Source organism: Bufo bufo, chromosome 4, assembly GCF_905171765.1.
Source record: "Bufo bufo chromosome 4, aBufBuf1.1, whole genome shotgun sequence".
In the NCBI taxonomy this organism is placed as follows: domain Eukaryota; kingdom Metazoa; phylum Chordata; class Amphibia; order Anura; family Bufonidae; genus Bufo; species Bufo bufo.
In genome coordinates this window covers 579,063,646-579,085,817 of record NC_053392.1, presented here as the reverse complement: position 1 = coordinate 579,085,817, position 22,172 = coordinate 579,063,646, and the positions used below count along the sequence as shown (strand labels likewise).

The following is a 22,172-nucleotide window of genomic DNA, read 5'->3' as shown; positions in this document are numbered from 1 at the left end:
TTCCGGATCCGGAAGCACCGGCGGATACGGCGGGCGGAGATCCCAGTCGGCCGGGCACCACAAATCTAGGCCCCGGCTTCATTCGGGCCTTCCGGTTTCTTCCGGCCACGCTGTTGTCTTCTCCCGGCCCACGGGGCGGGCTTCCGCGGCCAGTGGGCATAGGCGGCCTCATTCTTGCACCGATCCAGGTACCGTTGTATTCGGCTGGCGGTGCGTTTCGGTCGGCCTGCATAAAACTCTAGTTCCCGGCTTTGCGGCCTTCTAGGCCGCAACTTCCACCCTCAAGTATGGAGGGGCGGATCCATTCTCTGGCACGAATTCTCCTCTGGAGCCAGCTGGCTCCGCCCCGGTCCTTGGACAGTTTAACCCTTCCTAATCCAGTGACCAGATTACACTTACCCTGGGTCTCTATCTGCAGGCACGATGTGCCTTAATATTGCAGTATGCAGCCTTTCCTGCCCCTTGTCCATTTGAGGTTAGGTCCTCACCCGGTTAAATAAAAAAAAAAAATAATAAAATAAAAAAAAAAAATATATATATATATACATATATTTATTATTTTATTTTATGTTTTAAATAAAGAAGTGCGCCCATACAGGCCTGCCGTCCTTTCCCAATCCGCCCTCCGGGGCCGTTTGGTTGATAATGCTCCAACTGCTCAAAATCCAGTGGAGTACATCTAAAGGATTCCCAATCCTCCTTACGGGCAGTTTGATTGATGGTGCTCCACCTGGGCAAAGCCAGTGGAGTACATCTGAAGGGTTCCCAATCCGCCCTCCGGGGCCGTTTGGGTGAGAAGAATCCAGTGGAGTACATCTGAGGATTCCCATTCCGCCCTCTGGGCCGTTTGGTTGATAATGCTCCAACTGCGTAAATCCAGTGGAGTACATCCGAAGGATCCCCAATCCGCCCGCTGAGGCCGGTTGGTTGATTATGCTCGAACTGCGCAAATCCAGTGGAGTACATCTGCAGGATTCCCAATCAGCCCTCCGGGCCGTTTGGTTGATAATACTCCAACTGCGTAAATCCGGTGGAGTACATCCGAAGGATCCCCATTCCACCCGCTGAAACCGTTTGGTTGATAATGCTTCACTTGTGTAAATCCAGTGGGGTTCATCTGAAGGATCCCAATCTGTCCTCTGAGGCCGGTTGGTTGATAATACTACAACTGCACAAATATCCAACTGCGCAAATCCAGTTGAGGACAACTGAAACTTCCCATCCACCCTTCGGGGGCGTCTGTTTGATGTTTCTCCTCCTGCGCAACACAGCGGAGGACCTCTGGAAGTTCCCAATCCACCCTCCTGGGTCGTTTGGTTAATAGAGCACCGTCTGCGCAATCCGGTCAGCAGACCTTTAGTTCCATTCCACCTACGGGTAGTTTGGTTCTTATGTCAACACCGCCACAGCCTGCAACAGCCATGGGCTAGAGGCTGAGAGGTGGAACTGCACACGAGCGGGCCGAAGCAGGACAGTTATTCGGACTCTGACATGAATCCGGATCATTTTTCCAAGATTACGTCCGTGCTAGCCGGTTTTTGGTGTATGCATTAAGTGCTTAATTGGGTATTACCTCCTTCCTGAGGTGGACTGACCGCACTAGCATTGGTCTCAATGCCAGCCATAGGTGCCCCTCGTTCCGTGAGTGGCGGAATTGAAGTTCCACTGGGCTCAGTATCGTCAGCATACATTAACCTTTTGTATAGGTGGCATTATGGCATTCTCACTGCTGTCGCAGTTTTACGTACGCATTACCTCCTTACTGGGCTGGGATAATGGCACTTCCCACAGAGTACAGAACACGTCATATGACAAGTTCCTGCTAGGTGCGTTACCCCCTTCGAGGTGTGATGTATTTGCACTACCTCGGGTTACAGTACTTACTGGATATGTTACTCCCGACCATAGGTAAAGTGTTTGCACTGCCACTGGGCGCAGTGCTTACCGTAGGTTTTTCCCCCTGCATTGAGTGGGTAATTACACTTCCGTAGATTGCGGTTCTGACTATTGCGCTACCCCCTTCCCTAACCGGGGGTTTGCGCTACCATTGGTGCTATTCCATCTCTCATTTGCCATCACATACTTCCTATGGCATTACCCGCTACAAACGATCGATTAACGGGGGAATCACTATGCATCTCTGCATGCAGTATTTCAACTACGCCACGTCTCTAGATGACTCGGCTGCCTTCACAGGTGGTCCTTGGCAACAGTCGGTACCGCTGGTGCCTGATATTCTCCATCTAGTGGTATATGGATACTGACACTGGATACTAGGGATACTCCCATATTGTATCCCTCTTTTCTTCATGCACTTATTGAAGACACAAAAATGTCGGCCTTTTGTGCTCTCAGGGGAGTCATCCAGCCTTATGCGTCCTAGAGACTCCCCATCCCCATGAGCCTCCACCGTTCAGGTCAGTCACACTGCACAGAGTGCTGTGATCAAGATCCAGCAAGCAGAATATTCCACCGACTCCGTATGCTTCGTCCACCACTCATCCTTATCTAGGTGAGGGTGTTATGCTGGCACTCCGCAGTGACTACTACAAGTCTTCTCCTTCGCAGGGTAGTCTTCACGCTAGAGCCAGATACTCCTAATTGCTGTAGCGGGACAGCCCCCCTCAGGTAGGGGTTCTACCCTGGTACTACTTCGGCAGTTGCTCCTATTCAGCGCCCTTTTCAGGTGGAGGGTTTAAGGTTAGCTCTACTAACTGGGCCAGCTTGATACCAGGACTTCTACTGGATGTCCTCAGACCTTCCCCTCATGTCCACGCTGGCGGAGCATGCGGTAGCTCCTACCGCACGAGGGGTGTTGGAGTCACCATTACATGCTAAGGTTCCTACTGCATAGTTCTTTCGTCAGGCAACGGATTCCTCTAACGCGAGAATTCAGTGACCTCTACGGTATGGCCTACTCCTCAGCTGGAGTATGGCGTGAGCTTTACTCTTGGGGCTTGTATGGCCTCCCTTCAGGCGGAGTATTGCATTACCACTAGATTCTGTAGAGCGCCAGTCTCACATGGGAATGGGCTTTAGTTCTGGCCTCTTTCTGGTTTACTACCAATAAGGGTCCGTGGCTCTGACAACTGTTGTCCTTCTGTCGTCGGCTCGGGCGTGGCGATGGTGTAGTTACCATGGCTGATCAGCACCTACCTTTGAATGCGTTCTACTGGGTAGTTCAGTCCCTACGGCACTCGTCAACACTAGATTGCCGTTCGAAGCGGGACTTGGATTCTAGTAGTCATACCGTAACGCCATTGGTGCTACCTCTCTTCAGATATCAGTAATGTTTACGTCACCGCAGGCCAATGGTGGTTGTTCTTTCACTGCTCATTCCAGGGGTGGACTGGGAGCCTTCCCAAGACGGGTAGAGCGGGTGCCTGTTACGACGTCCCCCGCTAGTAGGGGTTTTGTCCCTGGAATGGATCACACTTTTCCTTTCCGATCTCTCCTCGAGTTGGATAACGAATCTCCTCATCCTTCTGTCTAGCGGACCAGTAGCCATGGGTTGTACGGCTCTGGAAGCCCATCGCTATTTTGGATGCGTTGGACGTTGTAATCAAACTTCACCCGGCAAGAGTATTTCTCTCATCTTTGTTCCACTCATCTGCCCTTCCAGACAGCGTTGCCGCTTGGTTAAAATTCGGTCACTGACGGGGCTTCCCATCACAGGTGGTGCTCACATTGGCTTTACTTTACCTTTCTCGCATGGTGTTGATACTTTGGCCGGCAGTGGGGCACGCCTGGCTCAGGCGTTTGTTTCTTCGTGATTCTCGGGCAGCCTCTCTCACTAGAAATCTCTCCACAAGCCTCTACGGCTATAAGGGCGTTGGTCTACCGATATTCCGCTCCCTAGGGGGCGTTCTCTTGACCAGAGGTGAATCCTGCGGACTTGGCCTTTTTAGTTCTACTTCCACAGCTACGGCCAGGAGCCAGCTATTTTGTGGCGTTAATTTTTTATTTTTATTTTTTTCTCAGAGTTGGTACGCCTTCTGGTACGTACTTTTTTTCTTTAAGTATGAACATAGGGCAGTGTTCCGTCCAGGATCCTCTTTTTTCGCAGAAGGTGGTTGTCTTTCCACGCCCTCACAGACATGGGCTTCTCTTCTTTCTCCCTCGCATTACACAGACCGAGCTCTCCATCAGCCATGTGATTTGGCCTCTGAGCTTCCTTGTCCTTGACTAGCGCTTACAGCCGTACGGACTTCTACCAATTTTTATCCTTGGGTCGTTGTCATGGCTGACGGCCTCCAAAGGATGTTTTCCAGATAGATCCGTTAGACAGTTGCTCAGGCATTCCGCCCTCCGGGTAAGGCAACGCCCAGCGGAGTCTTGGCCCACCCGACCAGCGATCGGTGCTTCTCGGGTCCACCTCCTTCAGGCAGTAGCTTCCCAGTGGGGAAGGCAATGTCTTGATCTTCTGGGCACACGTTCGTCAAGTCTTACTGGGTGCCTTCCTAGGCACCGGCGGATACCGTTCCAGGCAGCAAAGTCTGCAGGCGGCAGCGAGTTACGCATCCTCGAAGGCGTTTTACTCCATGGGCATGTGATTTGTTCCCTCCCCGTGGACTGCTTTAGGACGTCCCACGGTCCTGTGTCCCCCAATGATACCAGCGAGAAAACGAGATTTTTGTGAAACTCACCTGTAAAATCTCTTTCTCGCGGGGTTCATTGGGGGACACAGCTCCCACCCAGTAATTTCTGTTTGCCGTGATTGTTGTTGGTTGCGGAGCCAGTATGGCCCCAGTTCTGGTTTGATCCGACTGGCGTTGACCAGTTGTTGGTTGTTTTTTTTTTTTTCTCCTACTCCTATTGCTTGGGCACAAACTGATATGCTCTCTCCAGGCTGGAGGCGTTATAGCCTGCAGGGGAGGAGTTATCACTTTTCAGCCTAGTGTCGCCTCCTAGTGGCAGCAGCAAGCTATACCCACGGTCCTGTGTCCCCCAATGAACCCCGCGAGAAAGAGATTTTACAGGTGAGTTTCACAAAAATCTCGTTTTTGACTTTTCTGAGCCTGTCAAGTCCTTCTTTTGACCCATTTTGCCAAAGGATAGGAAGTTGCCTAATAATTATGCACACCTAATATAGGGTGTTGATGTCATTAGACCACACCCCTTCTCATTACAGAGATGCACATCACCTAATATGATTAATTGGTAGTAGGCTTTCGAGCCTATACAGCTTGGAGTAAGACAACATGCATAAAGAGGATGATGTGGTCAAAATACTCATTTGCCAAATAATTCTGCACTCCCTGTATAGTTAGAACATCCTTTCAGGAGTAGGATTGGGCTACTAGATTTTACTCAGTAGCTGAATCCTGACTGCATTATGGCACATTCTCGCCATGACTTTCAGACTCCCATAGAGCGAACAGTGTCTTTAAGGTATACTTCTGTTTCATATGTAGTTTTATTTCGTAGTGTTCGTAGTTTATCATGTTTATACTATTGTAATTACAGTGGACAATGAATTTGAGTGTGCGGCTACTCATCTTTTAAAGAAGACCCAGGCAATGCTCAACAAGTACCGCTTGCTGCTAATGGAAGATGCAATGGTGTGTAATGTAGATATAATACAGATAAAAGTAATTATTATGTATTTTATTAGAGTTGTATGTTAAGTGGGATCCTTAGGATCGATCAACAATATATTAGATCGGTGGGGGTCCAAATCCCAGCACCTTCGCCGATCTGTTGTTTGAAGAGGTCATGGTTTAGCAGGCTACTATAAGTACAGAGATATGTCTGTTAATGAAGAGGACACTTTGTTTGCCAGTGTACCGCGGTCCCTTCAGTTTAGCTGATACTGGGGCTGCCAATATTTGGACTCCCATCAATCTAATATTGATGGCCTATCATAAGGATAGGCCATCAATTTTAAATAACTGGATAAGCCCTTTAAAGGGGACAAGATTAAAACTTAGACCCTGTACATAGTATATGGTCAGTGGAGGATGACCACTGGGTCTCCCATTGATCAAGAGAATGGGGGTCCCATGACCCCGTATGAATGAAGCGACAGGTCACGCATATGGCTTATTGCACACGACAGTATATTTTCACGGTCCGCAAAACGGGGTCCCGTTTTTCCGTGATCCGTGACCGTTTTTTCGTCCGTGGGTCTTCCTTGATTTTTGGAGGATCCTCGGACATGAAAAAAAAGTTGTTTTGGTGTCCGCCTGGCCGTGCGGAGCCAAACGGATCCGTCCTGAATTACAATGCAAGTCAATGGGGACGGATCCGTTTGACGTTGACACAATATGGTGCCATTTCAAACGGATCCGTCCCCATTGACTTTCAATGTAAAGTCTGGAGTCCCTTTTATACCATCGGATCGGAGTTTTCTCCAATCCGATGGTATATTTTAACTTTAAGCGTCCCCATCACCATGGGAACGCCTCTATGTTAGAATATACTGTCGGATATGAGTTAGATCGTGAAACCTCATTTCCGACAGTATATTCTAACACAGAGGCGTTCCCATGGTGATGGGGACGCTTCTAGTTAGAATATACTACAAACTGTGTACATGACTGCCCCCTGCTGCCTAGCAGTATCCGATCTCTTACAGGGGGCCGTGATCAGCACAATTAACCCCTCAGGTGCCGCACCTGAAGGGGTTAATTGTACTATCATATCCCCCTGTAAGAGATCAGGGCTGCCAGGCAGCAGGGGGCAGACCCCCCCCCCCCTCCCCAGTTTGAATATCATTGGTGGCCAGTGCGGCCTTCCCCCCTCTATTGTAATAATAGGTTGGTGGCCAGTGCGCCCCCCCCCCCCCCTCCCTCTATTGTAATTATTCGTTGGTGGCACAGTGTGCGCCCCCCCCCCCTCCCTCCCTCTATTGTAATAATTCGTTGGTGGCACAGTGTGCGCCCCCCATCGGCCCCCCCTCCCTCTATAGCATTAACAACATTGTTGGCCAGTGTGCGGCCTCCCATCTCCCCCCCCCCCCCCCCCCCATCATTGGTGGCAGCGGAGTTCCGATCGGAGTCCCAGTTTAATCGCTGGGGTTAATTGTGCTGAAGGGGTTAATTGTGCTGATCACGCCCCCTGTAAGAGATCGGGTGCTGCCAGGCAGCAGGGGGCAGTCTTGTACACAGTTTGTAGTGTATTCTAACTAGAAGCGTCCCCATCACCATGGGAACGCTTCTGTGTTAGAATATACTGTCGGTTCTGAGTTTTCACGAAGTGAAAACTCAGCTATGAAAAAGCTTTTATGCAGACAGATCTTCGGATCCGTCTGTATAAAAAGTAACCTACGGCCACGGATCACGGACACGGATGCCAATCTTGTGTGCATCCGTGTTCTTTCACGGACCCATTGACTTGAATGGGTCCGTGAACCGTTGGCCGTGAAAAAAATAGGACAGGTCATATTTTTTTCACGGCCAGGAAACACGGATCTCGGATGCGGCTGCAAAACGGTGCATTTTCCGTTTTTTCCACGGACCCATTGAAAGTCATGGGGTCCGCGAAAAAAAACGGAAAACGGCACAACGGCCACGGGTGCACACAACGGTCGTGTGAAAGAGGCCTATCACTGCAGCTCGATTCATTCTCTGTGGGACTCCCGGAGATGAGTGCTGTACTCGGCTGTCTCCATGAGTCCCTTAAAGAATGAATAGAGCTGCAGTGCACATTCTCAACTCGCCTCTCCATTCATATGGGGGTATGGGACCGCATTTTTTTTTTTTTTGACGGATGGAGGTTCCCCTATCCTGAGGATAAGTTTCTATCTTGGCACAACTCCTAGTAGCTCTAGGTTGAATGACTAGATGGGCATCAGCTTGCTAATGTTTGTGGATGGCAATTGTTGTCTTTACTTCTTTGTACTAAAGTATTATTTTGTCCAGGTATGTTATGTACAGGAGAAATATTTCAGACATATGTTTGATATGTGCGGTATTAATATGTTGCTCTTTTGTCCACGTTATTATGTTAGCGGATCACACCTTCTGCAGAGATTGTAATGTTAGACAGAATGTTCAACCAAGAAGAAAGAGCCATGCTCACATGTGAAAAACGGATGGCAGTGGTCGATCCTGGTGAGTTTTTAATTTTTTTTGCATAAGGTTAAGTTAAATAATAGCCAAGAGAAGAAAACAGGAATAAGGTTCCTATCTATAATATTGAAAAAGTTCAATATTGTAGACTCCTGGTCACACTCTAATCAGCTAATCATCACAAAACACCTGCAAAGGTTTCCTAAGCCTTTAAATCAGGCATGCTCAACTTGCGGCCCTCCAGCTGTTGCAAAACTACAACTCCCAGCATGCCTGAACAGCCTACAGCTATCAGCCTACAGCAGGGCATTGTGGGAGTTGTAGTTTTACAACAGCTGGAGGGGTGCAGGTTTAGCATGCCTGCTTTAAATGGTCCCTCAGTCTGGTTCAGGCTACACAATCATGGCGAAGACTGCTGACTTGACAGTTGTCCAGAAGTTAGTCATTGACACCCTCCACAAGGAGAGTAAGCCACAAAAGGTCATTGCTGAAGAAGCTGGATGTTCACATACTGCTGTATCCAAGTATGTTAATGGGAAGTTGAGTGGAAAGAAAAAGTGTGGTAGACAAAGGTGCAAAAGCAACAGGGATAACCATAGCCTTGAAAGGATTGAAGGCTGGAGTAGAGGAAAGAAGGTTTGTACACAAACATAGAAGAGGATTCTTTACGGGAAGAGCAGTGAGACTATGGAACTCTCTGCCTGAGGAGGTGGTGATGGTGAGTACAATAAAGGAATTCAAGAGGGGCCTGGATGTATTTCTGGAGTGTAATAATATTACAGGATATAGCTACTAGAGAGGGGTCGTGGATCCAGGGAGTTATTCTGATTGCCTGATAAGAGTCTATTCACACGTCCATAGGTGTTTTGCGGTCCGCAAATTGCGGATATGAAAAACATAGACACCGGCAATGTGCGTTCCGTAATTTGCGGACCGCACATCACAGGCACTATAATAGAAAATGCCTTTTATTGTCCGTAATTGCGGACAAGAATAGGACATGTTCTATTTTTTTCGTGAACGGAATTGCGGATCCAGAAATGCGGATAGCACAGAGCATCCGTTCCGGCTCATTAAAAATTAATGGATCTGCAAAATCCGGAACGGATCCGGAAAAAAATTGCGGATGTGTTAATTGACCCTTAGAGTTGGGAAGGAATTTTTAAGTAGATCACTCTGTGTGTAATGAATCTGTACAATATGAGTTTCTTTTTTTTTTGTTGAATTACTGAAATAAATTAACTTTTCAATGATATTCTAATATATTGAGAAGCACCTGTACACATTGTTGTACAGAGCATAAAGCACTTTAAAGGGGTATTCCCATCTAGACACTTATGATATATCTATATAATATTGCCATAAATGTCCGATAGATACAGTGGTTCTACACAGTACAAACACGTACAGCACTACCTCTTATCATTATATCAACTCAACTTTTAGATCACTTATATGCTCTTTCCTCAGATGGTTACTTGTCAGAGTTTTGCTGCATTAATAAATTTCAAGAAAGTTCTTCAGAACAGAAGGATCTCAGCAGTCCAGATGCAGATGCCGATGCAGACCCTACCTTATCAGACGCTTGTCCAACGGTTGATGATTCCGAGGACGAGAAGACGAGTGTGGATAAAGTAGATGACACCCCATTATCAGTGCCTAAGAACAATTCAGCATCCCATAAACCCAGTGTCCCTTCCGAGGAGAAAGACAGCCTTAATACAGATAGTAAGTTGAAGAATACAACTCTTTTACCGCAGAAACAACTTTTTGTAAGCCTTTATAAATTGAAGCGCAAGTACACTGAATGTTCTTCAGATCCCGATGCTTCTTGTGAGACGTCTAAGAAAACGGATCCTGTTGCCAATTCTCCAATGACCATTCCGAGTTCTGGCTCAGATAAGGAGGCAGGTGATGTAGAACATCTCCAGGGTAGAGTGGCAGGACCTTCTCAAGATGCTACATGCAAGCCAAGAGATGTCACTGTGAGCCCTGGAAAACCTCCTAAAACTTCAGCTCCTAGTGAGACTGTAAAAGCGACAGTCAGAAATGTCCTGGAACTAAAACTAAGTGCAAAACACTTCAAAAGTGACACTTCCAGCAGCAATTCAGCAGAATTACAATTTGTAAAACCGCCTTCTGCAACCATGGAAGAAAACTGCGGGGACAAACCCATTTCTGATGCTAGAGAAGGCGCAGCAGAAACAGATTCGGTTTTAGAAGCAGCTGTAAATAGTATATTAGAGTGCTAAAGGACAATTTTCACATTTGTCTGTGGGATGCATGCCACCAGTGACTGGAGAGCAATAGTGACTTTCTTCACAAGCCAGATTGATAACAGCACAAAGCGGCTTAAGGCAGCCATTACTGAATGAACGCAAGCCTGCTTTAGACAATCAGGATGGATCTGGAAAAGCAGGTCTTTTAGTTATACTAGGATTTAAAGTCTATTTGTTCTTTTTTTTTTTTTTGCACATTTTCATTAAAGATGCAATCTCTGTTGCAAATCTGAAGCAGCCTTATTTCTTATGAGTTAGGAAAAACACTGTCTCGAATAATGGGCACAGGAGTAATAGGTATAGTACTGTTACCTCATGCGATCTTCGTTTTTAGCCCTACGTTGTAATGTTTTTTTGTTTTTTTTTTTATGCTATATGCATAAACACCTTGGGCATTTTTTCCGACATTCTCAAGTGCACCCAAGTTTTACAAAGGTGATCTTGTGTGCCCTATTGCAAGACATTTTTATGCAAAAGTTGCATTTCCCAATTTAAAGTGGATCTCCCCATTATTGAAGATGATTTGCTCAAGCGTATGCGTGGCATTTGCCTGATAATCTTCTGGTGGCGTTTCTCTTTATAGCCCTTCTACCTTGTGGTTGTGGAAATCAGCTCTCCACACACTTACTTCTTTATGAGCTTGTGCTTATACACAGAAGTTAATTGGAGCAAGCAGAGCTGCAGTGTAAAGCACGGGGATAGGGAAAAAAGCTGCAGTCTTTGACTCTGATGAGTCAGGAGATTGATTTCACACTACCTCACATAAACTGGAGACACTGATCAGAGCCAGCATTGAAGAAAATACATAACAGGTAAGCAATACACAAAAAGATGGCGACTTACAATAATAAGCCCCGGAAGATCCGCTTTAATGTTGGAACTCCACTTCTTATAAATGACCCCAAATATGATTTGAGAGATTGCACCTTTACTGAAATGTCATCTAAGTGTCCTAAGTCAGAAAATAATTTTGCTTTCAGAGAGTCCTTGTGCCACTCATCTTATTTTATATTCAGAATATGAGTTAACGGGTTTCTATGTAACGTTACATGTGCTTCATTTCTCAGCAATGTTCTGTACCTGTTGACGTGTGGATGGTTTATTGTATGTTGTAAGCAATACATTGAATGTGCGTGTAGCGGTCATACACATTTGATACCGTACTTGGGAAGGGAGAGTTCAGCTAATTATTATCGTCTTGGCTCATTATCATACCAGGATAACAGATTGCTAATTCAGCCTAATACCGGGGGGGGGGGGGGGGGGGGGGGTGTAACCTTTTGCCTGTAAATGATTGTTAGCACTAATTAGCTATACAATGGTATATACCGAAGTTCTATGGCTCACAAGAAAGACACGTGGTATACCTATAGCAAAGGCAAAAGTAAAAAGGCCTCTGCCCCGTTGGTTATTATTCATGCCATTGCATGGACGGTTTTGTGTCTGTCTACCCAACCGGCAACCAAAAGTGAAGGTCAGCATTTCCCTTTGGCTATTTCTCGCTCCTGTTTCTACTAACATTACTATGATTGTGGAGAAATTAGGCCTACATAGACTGAAGTCATAGGAAAGCAGCATAAGGATAGCTTGAGCAGGTTCTTCCTTCTTATGGTCCCTGAAGCGTCTACATGGACTGTCTCTTTGGCATGGTTCAAATGTTTCTCAGCTGTAAAAATTAGGCCTGTGTAGGCTGTAGTCAAAGGAAGGAAGCATAGGCATAGCCTGAGCCCTTCCATTGTATGGTCCCCGTAGCAGCTACATGGACGCTGTCTATTGTATGTTCACCCTTGGGCACGTGTGTGACTAACTAAATGTCCTGATCAAATTGCTTTAAGAGGTTGACTCAGTACAAACATTTATCTCATGTTGCCAGCATGTGTCATTAATGTCCGATTAGTATGGGTCCACCCGCTGTGGCCACCTTCAGATGGAGATGCCAAGGGTACTAATGAAGCACCGTGTGCCACTTTGTCTCCTGCCTGCTCCTCTCGTCTTTTTCCGGAGATCCCATAGTCGACCCAATATGGTAAATGGCCGATCATGTGAAATCTGGAGCTTCGCAGCCATTTCCTTAGCTTTCAGTGAAGGTCCCAGTGGTCGAACCCTGAAGTTCATGGCATATCGTATGTCATCAATGTTTGCACTGAGACAGCTGCTTTAATTAGCTACTGGATGAGAACATGCAAATGAACAGGAACAATATTTGCAACGGTGAGAAATATTTTTCACTTAGCAAAGCATTCCTGTTATTTTGAATAACTTTCCATGTATTTCCCTGTCTTAATAAGGGTCCCAGTGATAAAAAGAAAATACTGGGACTCTGGTCAGGGCAGGGACAAATATTTCAGTCTGTGGCCTGCTTACGTCTCTTAAAGGGGTTGTTCACATCACGTTTTTGACGTACATTTAACATATACGGTACTTTGGGCAAAATGGATGCAAAGTGTACAACACTACGCTTTCCCATTCTGCAGAATCCAGCAAAATAACGTATACGTTAAAGGATACTTTTTTTTTTTTCTTACATAGGAACCCTATGGTGACGGATGCCACTGTATGGCATCCGTTGGAGGCATCTGTTTAATGTATACATGTTAAACATGGGATAAAAACGTAGTGTGAATACAGCCTAACTAGCACATCTGTATAAAACATTACCCCAGGACTTTGAGTCATGAACTTTGGTGGTCTTAGCCACATTTACACATACTGATACTAACGACTTTACTAACACTTCAGCTATAACTTGTTACAAATGTTCCTTCTGTGGTCGTCTTGAAAAACATGGCTGCGTCCATGTGAATGTTCTGTATGAATTTACTTGCAATGTGTTTTCTATGGGTCCGCTGCTTCTTTGTCATGGTCATAGATTTCATCGACTCTCGCAGAACAGTCTTTCCTGTCTGTTAACTCTTTTCACCGTTCTAGCATCAGCTGGTGCATACAGTTTATCATAACGTCTTTGAGTCATTCATGACAGTAAATATACAGTGTACCCATGTGAACAGCATTGGTGAAATAATCAACTTTTTTTTAAATATTTTGTTATAACATCAAGATTTTTTTTGTATTTAGTTATAACACCAAGAGAAAATACCCCAAAAAGCAAATAAACTACAAAATATCAATTTAAATGTGCAAAACAAAAGTGTAACAAGGTAGAGAACAGAATGAATGATGTTCTTATATCAGGTTGCCAGTGTCATGGCCTCTATTTATAACCAGGACATGACAGCTATGACAGATCTGTTTTCGGATGGATCCCATAGCGCTGCAGACTGTACTATTCTGTCAAAAATGAAACTCCAACACACTGGCACCATTCCAACTGTGAACAGAGCCTTAGACTTTATTCACATTAACATCATTTGCTTTCCATAAGGGTTTCCAGTATTTTTGCTAGAACCTGACAGACCACGTTATAAGTGTTTCCTTCATGATTCAAGTCATAGCTGTCATGGCTCCATCATGAATGGAAGTGTGAACAGAGTCTTCAACCTTTGCTATCCATCTATATAAATTTTTGTTTCTTACCCCAGAAGCTTTCATAAGCTCTGGATTATATATCTCTCCGTCTAGCTATATAGATGAAGTTTATAAATTAAAGCTCCTAGGTAATGTTAGCCTCAGGAGTTAAACTCCAACTTTAGAGTCACTTTGAATGAGTAGTCCAATTGAAAAGATCCCTGGCTGAAGCTAAAAGGCACTATTCACAATTTCAATAGGCACCTTTCAATACTTTGATCTTCCTTGCAGTTTTGCTGAAGGAGAAAAAATAAGAATTTATGTAGCAGTTACCGATCTACCTGATCAAGGATGCTCCATACAGCAAGAGCTCACTACAAAGTCGAAAGATGGCTAAAAAATGATTCCTCGTGTATCTAACCAGGCATAAAGAGGCAAGCTTAGTTACTCCTCTTTAAATGGGGAATTCTAGGTGGTATCAATTTATTAAAAATGAGGTAGTAGCGGTTTAAAATGACAAACAAGCAATACTCATCTTACTGTTCCCCTCCTGCTGCTGTTTGGCCACTTAATGCGATCATCGTGCAGGAAACGGCTTGGACTGCCTGCTCAGCCAACCACTGGGTACATAGGTGATCCACCTCAGCAAGAGATTGAGTAATTAAAATGAGGTCGCCCTGAATGCCATTTTAAGCTCTGTTCCTTTAGTTTGCCCCAGTCCATTATGCAGCAGACAAGGATGAACCCCTATTTTTCTGCAGGATTGTCTATTGAGAACACACAGCGACTACTAGTTAAAAAAGTTCTGGACATCTTGTAGAATCCCTCGAGACATGAAAGGTACAACTTGGAAACAAAATTTCCACAAAACAAGAAATTTACTGAATAACAGCAGTTTGAGATTTTACGTTTAAGAGAATCGAACAACCATTTTATGACGTGACACAAGTGCACATTTATTAACATTTAGCATAGTCATTGCATTGGAATTGTATGGTGTTTTGCAACTGGTTAGTGTAATTTTGTCCATGTCGGTGTAGTTTGCATAAGCATATATAACGAACCTTAGGGTCACTAAACCTAAAAGTCAAATTTAGTTTAATATAAAAAAATTATTTAAACTCAAGAATATAAAAGAAAAACACTGGGGAGGTTTTACTAAGCGAAATGCAACAGAATTCTGTCTCAGTGTACATAAAAAACTGGCGTACCAGCTTTATTGTACATTTTTTTCCTCACTATACCGTATGGCGTGACTTAGAGCTAAAGGGACGTTACATAAGTGGGAAGCGGCATGGCTTAATATGCATAAAAAATTTGACACAAATAAGCCGGCCAATTGGTGTTTTAGCAAGATGCACCAAATTTATCACAGGCTCATGCTGTATGATAAGTTTGGGGCATCTTTAGACTGCTTGGTTCTAAGGCTATGTACACCTTTGGGGGGAATGTTTTTTAAATTATTGCATTGTACTTATTTTGAGCTCAAAATCATTTTTTCAATTGGTCTTTATTAAAAATGTGGAGCCCTTTTCTCTGTACATGGCTGAGATAGGATCTGAATTTTATCTCAGTTCCTCCAGCCTGCTCACCTGATGGGCTCCCTATCTGTGATTTCTGACCTTATAAACACTCATTATAGCTCAGTCCTTATCTTACTGATAAGAATGTGGCTTAGGGCTCTTTCACACCTGCGTTATTGTCTTCCGGCATAGAGTTCCGTCGTCGGGGCTCTATGCCGGAAGAATCCTGATCAGGATTATCCTAATGCATTCTGAATGGAGAGTAATCCGTTCAGGATGCATCAGGATGTCTTCAGTTCCGGTACGGAACGTTTGTTGGCCGGAGAAAATACCGCAGCATGCTGCGCTTTTTGCTCCGGCCAAAAATCCGGAACACTTGCCGCAAGGCCGGATCCGGAATTAATGCCCATTGGAAGGCATTGATCCGGATCCGGCCTTAAGCTAAACGTCGTTTCGGCGCATTGCCGGAGCCGACATTTAGCTTTTTCAGAGTGGTTACCATGGCTCCCGGGACGCTAAAGTCCTGACAGCCATGGTAAGTGTAGCGGGGAGCGGGGGAGCAGTGTACTTACCGTCCGTGCGGCTCCCCGGGCGCTCCAGAGTGACGTCAGGGCGCCCCAAGCGCATGGATCACGTGATCGCATGGATCACGTCATCCATGCGCATGGGGCGCTCTGACGTCATTCTGGAGCGCCCGGGGAGCCGCACGGACTGTAAGTATACCGCTCCCCCGCTCCCCGCTCCTACTATGGCAACCAGGACTTTAATAGCGTCCTGGGTGCCATAGTAACACTGAAAGCATTTGGAAGACGGTTCCGTCTTCAAATGCTTTCAGTACACTTGCGTTTTTCCGGATCCGGAGTGTAATTCCGGCAAGTGGAGTACACGCCGGATCCGGACAACGCAAGTGTGAAAGAGGCCTTAAATAAATGTTTATGACCTTTTTAGTAATTTAGAGATAAGGTTTATTAGATGACTGGCACAAAGTGAAAGTACCATTCACACAGCTAAACAAACAGTTAACCCTTTGTGACAGAACTCAATATTTTTAATAAAGACCAATTGAAAAAATGATTTTTAGCCCAAAATGAATAAAATGCAATCATAAAAAAATTGCCCCTGCAGGTGTACAACCTTTAACTTTAAAACTGCCTATGATGTTCTAAAATAGCAAAAGAAATAATACCTTACAGATCCCCACTTCTCTGGTTTCAATCATTCTGGGTCCCCACTTCCTCTTGACTCGGGGGGTGCTGTCAGTAAAATGAGTATCATTTGTATATCATTTTTTTTCTGCTTCTTATTGTTCATTACAGACCTGAAGACTAATCTTAAAAAGGTGATTTTTTTCATCTATATAAGATTCAGTTCTGATCAACTTCCTAGTGTTATCTCTATAGGGGTAACTATTCAGTTTTTTTTATACAGAGCTACATATCAATTGCATAATGAGTGCCAATTGACGATAGAACCAGCTAATTGGCGCTCATTAAAAGAGCCTTCACTGCCGATGGATACTGTATGGGGGATGAATGATTGTTACTACGATCATTCATCCCCACACACTTTATGTTATGTTGGCAACACATTCCCTGTTTACAATGGAAGAAGTGCTGGCCGGCAAAAAGCATTTTTATACCTGTATAAAAGATCTGTTCAGCCGGCTTAGAAGATATCCCGCTGCATCGACTGCAGAGATATTTTAGATTTCTTGCCATTATTAGCAAATTACATTCAAGCCGTCCACCATGATCTGTTTCTCTTCAATTTACAATTACACACAGTAATTATAGTGGAGAGATCGCACATTTTAATAGGTTAGAAAATGACTTAGGTATCTACCAAGTTTGACAATGTATGGTACAATCAAAAGTTGTGGATTCTGGCAACACCCTCTCATAGGATGTAGCGGTAATACATCAGACATACCTTAAAAATCCGTGTGGCCATAGGCCGAGTGTTCTCCACATGTGTTTGGTGCAACATAGTCTAAGGATGTGATCAAATGCGTCAGATTTGTTACAGAAATGTAGTTACTGAAAATCACTTAAAGGGGTTATCCCATGACCAATGTAAAAAATGAAAATCAGACATTATATAGTACCTGATAATTTATTTCTAAAAAAGCTAGAACCATCCCTGTACCTTACATGGATCCAGAGATCTCCCCATTCATTGCTCTGCTAGATTCATATAAAGCTGACAGCTCAAGGGGCGTGTCTTTTCTGCTGCAGTAAAGGGGGCGTGTCCATGCTCTCCTTATCACAGCTCAGGGGGCAGTTGAAGGATGCAACTGAGCATGTGCGGCCTTCCAAGTGAGCAGGACTAAGAAAAAGAGCAAACAGCAGGTGGCGCTGTACAGATACATTTTATTGAATAACTCAGCGGCTACGCAAAATTTTTAATTACATGCAATTATAAAATTATTCAGATCCAGGTGCTGGTTTGAAAACTAGAATATTTTTCGTGGGACAACCCCTTTAAGTTCATCAGGATGGGGTTGTTTTGGTAGCAAGCACATGGATTCTTATAAGCCCTATAACATCAGATGATTGCGACAGTCTCAGAAATTTCTGCCACGTGTGAAGTTGCCCTTAGATCCAGATTTTTAGATTCGAGCCAACTTACATTTTAGGTTTAGTGAGCCAGATAGGCAGCCTGCACATTTTCTTTCTGTACAGAACATTATTCTAGGGAGAAGATAACATGTCTCAACCATATTGCTTTCTCCCAGGTAAGCAGTCTACTTCTGAAATATGCAGGAGGCAGATGGGATCCAGCGTGACTTATAGGCCCTTTACAAGACTTCTTGGACTGCTTATTAGTCATGCTTGTTCCCAGTTCCTTTACAAGTGCTGCTTGCCCAGGAGCCAAAATGTTTGTCTATCCTAAAAGAATAGGATTGTTGTTTGCACTGTATATACCAAGCGATAAACAGAGCAGTGGCTCTGTTAGGTCCCCTTTAAGAACAGTTTACGTTAATCATACGCTGCCTTTTCCATTGACTAATTGGTTCAGTAGAGACAATTTAGCGAAACCTGCTTCCTTGGGTTAGGTCATTGCAGTTCTGCTGGATATTACTAGAAAACATAGTGGCTGTAGTTAGAGGTCGAACAGAGGCTGTGCACTAGGAATGTAAGTAAGTGTGGGAAACCATGTCGTTTATCAAGCTTAATGTGAAGACATAGGATGTTTTTGTATATTCATGTTTTTTTAATTTTAATTTGTGCCAAGTATATGAAAATGTTGGATTTTTCAGGATTGTAACATTCCAATGCCATAAAGGAAATGTCAGTTTTTAAAGATATTTTGAAATGACTGCATTCAATTCTGTTTTTAAAGGGGTTCTTTGGGATTTTAAGAAACTTGCGTAAGGGCATTAAATGGTATAAAAAAAAATGCCTGTTAAACGCGCCACGGCTCCAGTGGTCTCTGCAGAGCTGATGTCACGTACATGATTGGTGACCACTGCATGGGGACCATGGGAGTGGCGGTGCTGGATTGGTGCCCTATTTAGGATATAATGTTGTTTTTTTTAAATTTATACCATTTGATGGCCTTATACAAGTGTCTTTGTGTAGAGAGAAACAGGAGAAACAGAGAGAGTTAGCTAAATCTAAGACCTTGAACGAATATTTTTAAAACAAAACCAAATTCCGATCCTATATGCAAAATGTGGATAAAGCTTATGCACTGGGCAATTGAAATGAGTAGCGATGAGTTGTTAGTTTGGCTTGATTTGATTGTACTATACATATAATTTAATGACTGATTAAAGGCGTTCTCCCATGATTAATATAAAAAATGAAAATCAGAGATCATATAATATGACAATTTCCTTCTAACAAAGCAAGAACCAGCCCTGCACCTCACATGGATCCAGAGATCTCACCATTCATTGCTCTGCTAGATTTATATCAAGCTGGCAGCTCAAGGGGCGTGTCTTTTCTGCTGCAGCTCAGGGGGCGTGTCTTTCCTGCTGCAGCTCAGGGGGCGTGTCTTTTCTGCTGCTGTTCTCTCCCTATAACAGCTCAGGAGGTAGTTGAAGGATGAAACTGAGCATGTGCGGCCAGACAAAGAAATAAGAAAAAGAACAAACTTCAGGTGGCGCTATACAGATACATTTTACCGAATAACTCAGTTGTTATACAAACTTTTTTATTACATCCAATTAAAAAAGTACTCAGATCCAGGGACTGGTTTGAGAAGTGAAGAATATTTTTTGTGGGACAGCCCCTTTAACTGAAAACATCCAACATGGAAGATCCAAATTTTAGACTGAGGGAGATTTATTAATACCCTATGTCCACATAGACACATCAGAAAACATCATTAGTGAGGGTCCAGGTTTGATGTCTTCAACAAAAAGGCATGACACTCATCCAGGACATGACCTCATCTGCTCTGAACAGCTTCTTGCTCTCGTGTTATATGGCTCTGAAATGTATATATTTCAACAGCCCGAGTAGTTGTCAGTCACCCCTAGGACCTCTGTTAGTGGACATGTGGAGATCCTACTTCACCCAAAACTTTCATGCTTTGAATACATTGTAGGGACCTTGAGGACACCTGTATGAAGATAATACTTTTTTTCTGTTTACCTTCCTAACATGTCCTGGAAAAGTCTAAGGACAGTTTCTGCCTCCATTATTCTTCTTCATCTTTTAAGCTTAATTTCCTGCATTTTGTGTCTGCTTGGCTTCAGACCTGTCCTATTCTTTTCTTAGATGGAATTTTGTAACCAGAAAAGTGTAGCAGTGTATTAGCAGAGCGCCAAATACAAAAAGGTAATTACAAGGAACCAAAGGTGGCCAGTTTGGCATACGGTATGTCCCGGGAAAGCTCCTGATGCACACAAGGAACGTGTATACAGGCCCTCATTGTATGCCAAAAGAGTCTCCCTTTAGCATAGGCTGGATTGGTATGCCTTAACTTACCTCTTATTTTACTGTATTGGAAAGCATAGTCTACTATGATTTTCTATGCAGGGGGACACAGTAAAAAAAAAAAAAAACATATACGGTGTGGGATGCATTTTCGATAATGGGAGTCAGCAGCCAACCTATTCAACTGTATGCCTACACAATGGTATACATTGGAGGCTTCCACCAGAGGTAGATGTTGGGGACTACTCCCTATTTATTCCTTTGAGATAGCCAAAAACGAGATGTGAACAGAGTCTAAACCCCTAGAGTAGAAGGTGGGGTACACATGTTGCAGATGCATGGTGATTCAGTTTGCGCTATAATATTTTTTTCCCCCCCATATATTAACTCCTCTGCCATCTTCTATAGTAGTGGTCCCCGACCTGTCACAAAACTACAACTCCCAACAGAGCATACTGGTTCCAGAACACTTTAAAACTGACATTTCCTTTAGTGGTTTTAACTGGAGCAAGAATAAACTTTTGACATAGGAAATTGAGGTTTAACATGTATTTCATTTACAGCATCTTGTTGAACTTCATTTTTACTGATATGCATTTCTTTGTATAGAGCGCCTCATGAATTGCTTTGTATACATTTTGTAAAAAAAAAATATTTATAAACTGTTTTTTTTTTTTAAAGAAAATCCCCAGAAACGCAGCCGAAAAATTGCAGTTTATTTTGTTATGTTGATTAAATAGTGTTTAATGAAGCGACTTGTAAATACATTGTCCATGGATAGAACTGTTTGACTGTAAATTACTCATTAAAATCATCACTGCAATACAACCAAAGACTTGGGGAACAAGGTGCTGCTGTGAGTGTCTTGATTAAATCGTATATATAGTTGTGTCTTGTATGTGTGAAATGTGTGCAAAGATTATCTATCTAATCTATTGTCTATCAACTATCTATCTATCTATCTATCTAATCTATCTGTCTTATCTATCATCTATATATATCTGTCTATCTATCTATCTATCTATCTATCTATCTATCTAATCTATCTGTCTTATCTAACATCTATATCTATCTATCTATCTATCTATCTATCTATCTATCTATCTATCTATCTATCTATCTATCTATCTATCTATCTGTCTGTCTGTCCCAGGGGTGCAGAGCCTGTGGCCCCAGTGCCTTTCTGTTTGGCCCCCAACCATCTGGTTACAGACATGCTTGTCTGTGTCTGGTGGCTGTTTCTCATGGATTTTCCATGTCCATGACAGAGAGACGCGAAGTGACATATAATGCGGGAGCAGGAACAGGTAAGTATTAATGCACTGTGTGTCCATAGATAGATGGCTCAAATAAACAACAATGGAGAGAGAAGCATGCATGTGCTGTTTCTTTTTAGAATGTGAAAGGGGAAGAAGGTGACCCCTATTATTCCATTAGTTGGATCTTCTGTCGGTCTATCTATCTACTATCGATCTATCTATTGATCCATTAATCGATTGATTGATCGATCTATCTATCAATCTATCCAACGATCTATCATCCAGGGATGTTGCTAGGGTCTCAAAAGATCCGGGGCCCAAGCCCCAATAAATGTCACCCCCCCCCTCCCCCCACATACTGCATTTTGCTGTACTTGCTATACAACAGCACATACCTGTCCCAGATGACGTCTCCTCCGATGTAGATCTTCTCTGTCATCATCTTCTCCATTTAGTCCGTACAACTTCTCTCAGCTGCGCCTCGTCTTTGCAGAGTGTGACACACAGACATCTTAGCTTCCTCCTGTGCCCCCAACAGTGATAATGCCCCCATTAGTAACACTGCCCATTACAGTGCCCCCAACAGTGATAACGCTCCACAAGAGTGCCCCCATTAGTAGAAGAGCCCTCCAGTATTAATAATACCCTCACAGAGCCTTTGCCATAGAGTCCAATTTAAATAACATCACACATCTCTCCAGCCCCCTCCAATATACAGTCCCATGTAAATAACATCCCTCTCTATCTA

General features: G+C 43.8%; 1 protein-coding gene across 4 annotated transcripts in view; it reads left to right on the top strand.

The window, feature by feature from the left end:
• The window catches only part of BICRAL (BRD4 interacting chromatin remodeling complex associated protein like), a 61,586-nt gene extending 51,067 nt beyond the window's left edge, over window positions 1-10,519 (top strand). For all 4 annotated transcript variants that reach the window (XM_040430360.1, XM_040430359.1, XM_040430358.1 and 1 more), the window contains exons 11-13: window positions 5,467-5,561; window positions 7,952-8,054; window positions 9,483-10,519. In XM_040430360.1, the coding sequence (XP_040286294.1) occupies window positions 5,467-5,561; window positions 7,952-8,054; window positions 9,483-10,264 (980 nt within the window). In that variant the 3' untranslated portion in view covers window positions 10,265-10,519. The remainder of the gene's footprint in view (window positions 1-5,466; window positions 5,562-7,951; window positions 8,055-9,482) is intronic.
• Window positions 10,520-22,172: the final 11,653 nt, after the last annotated feature.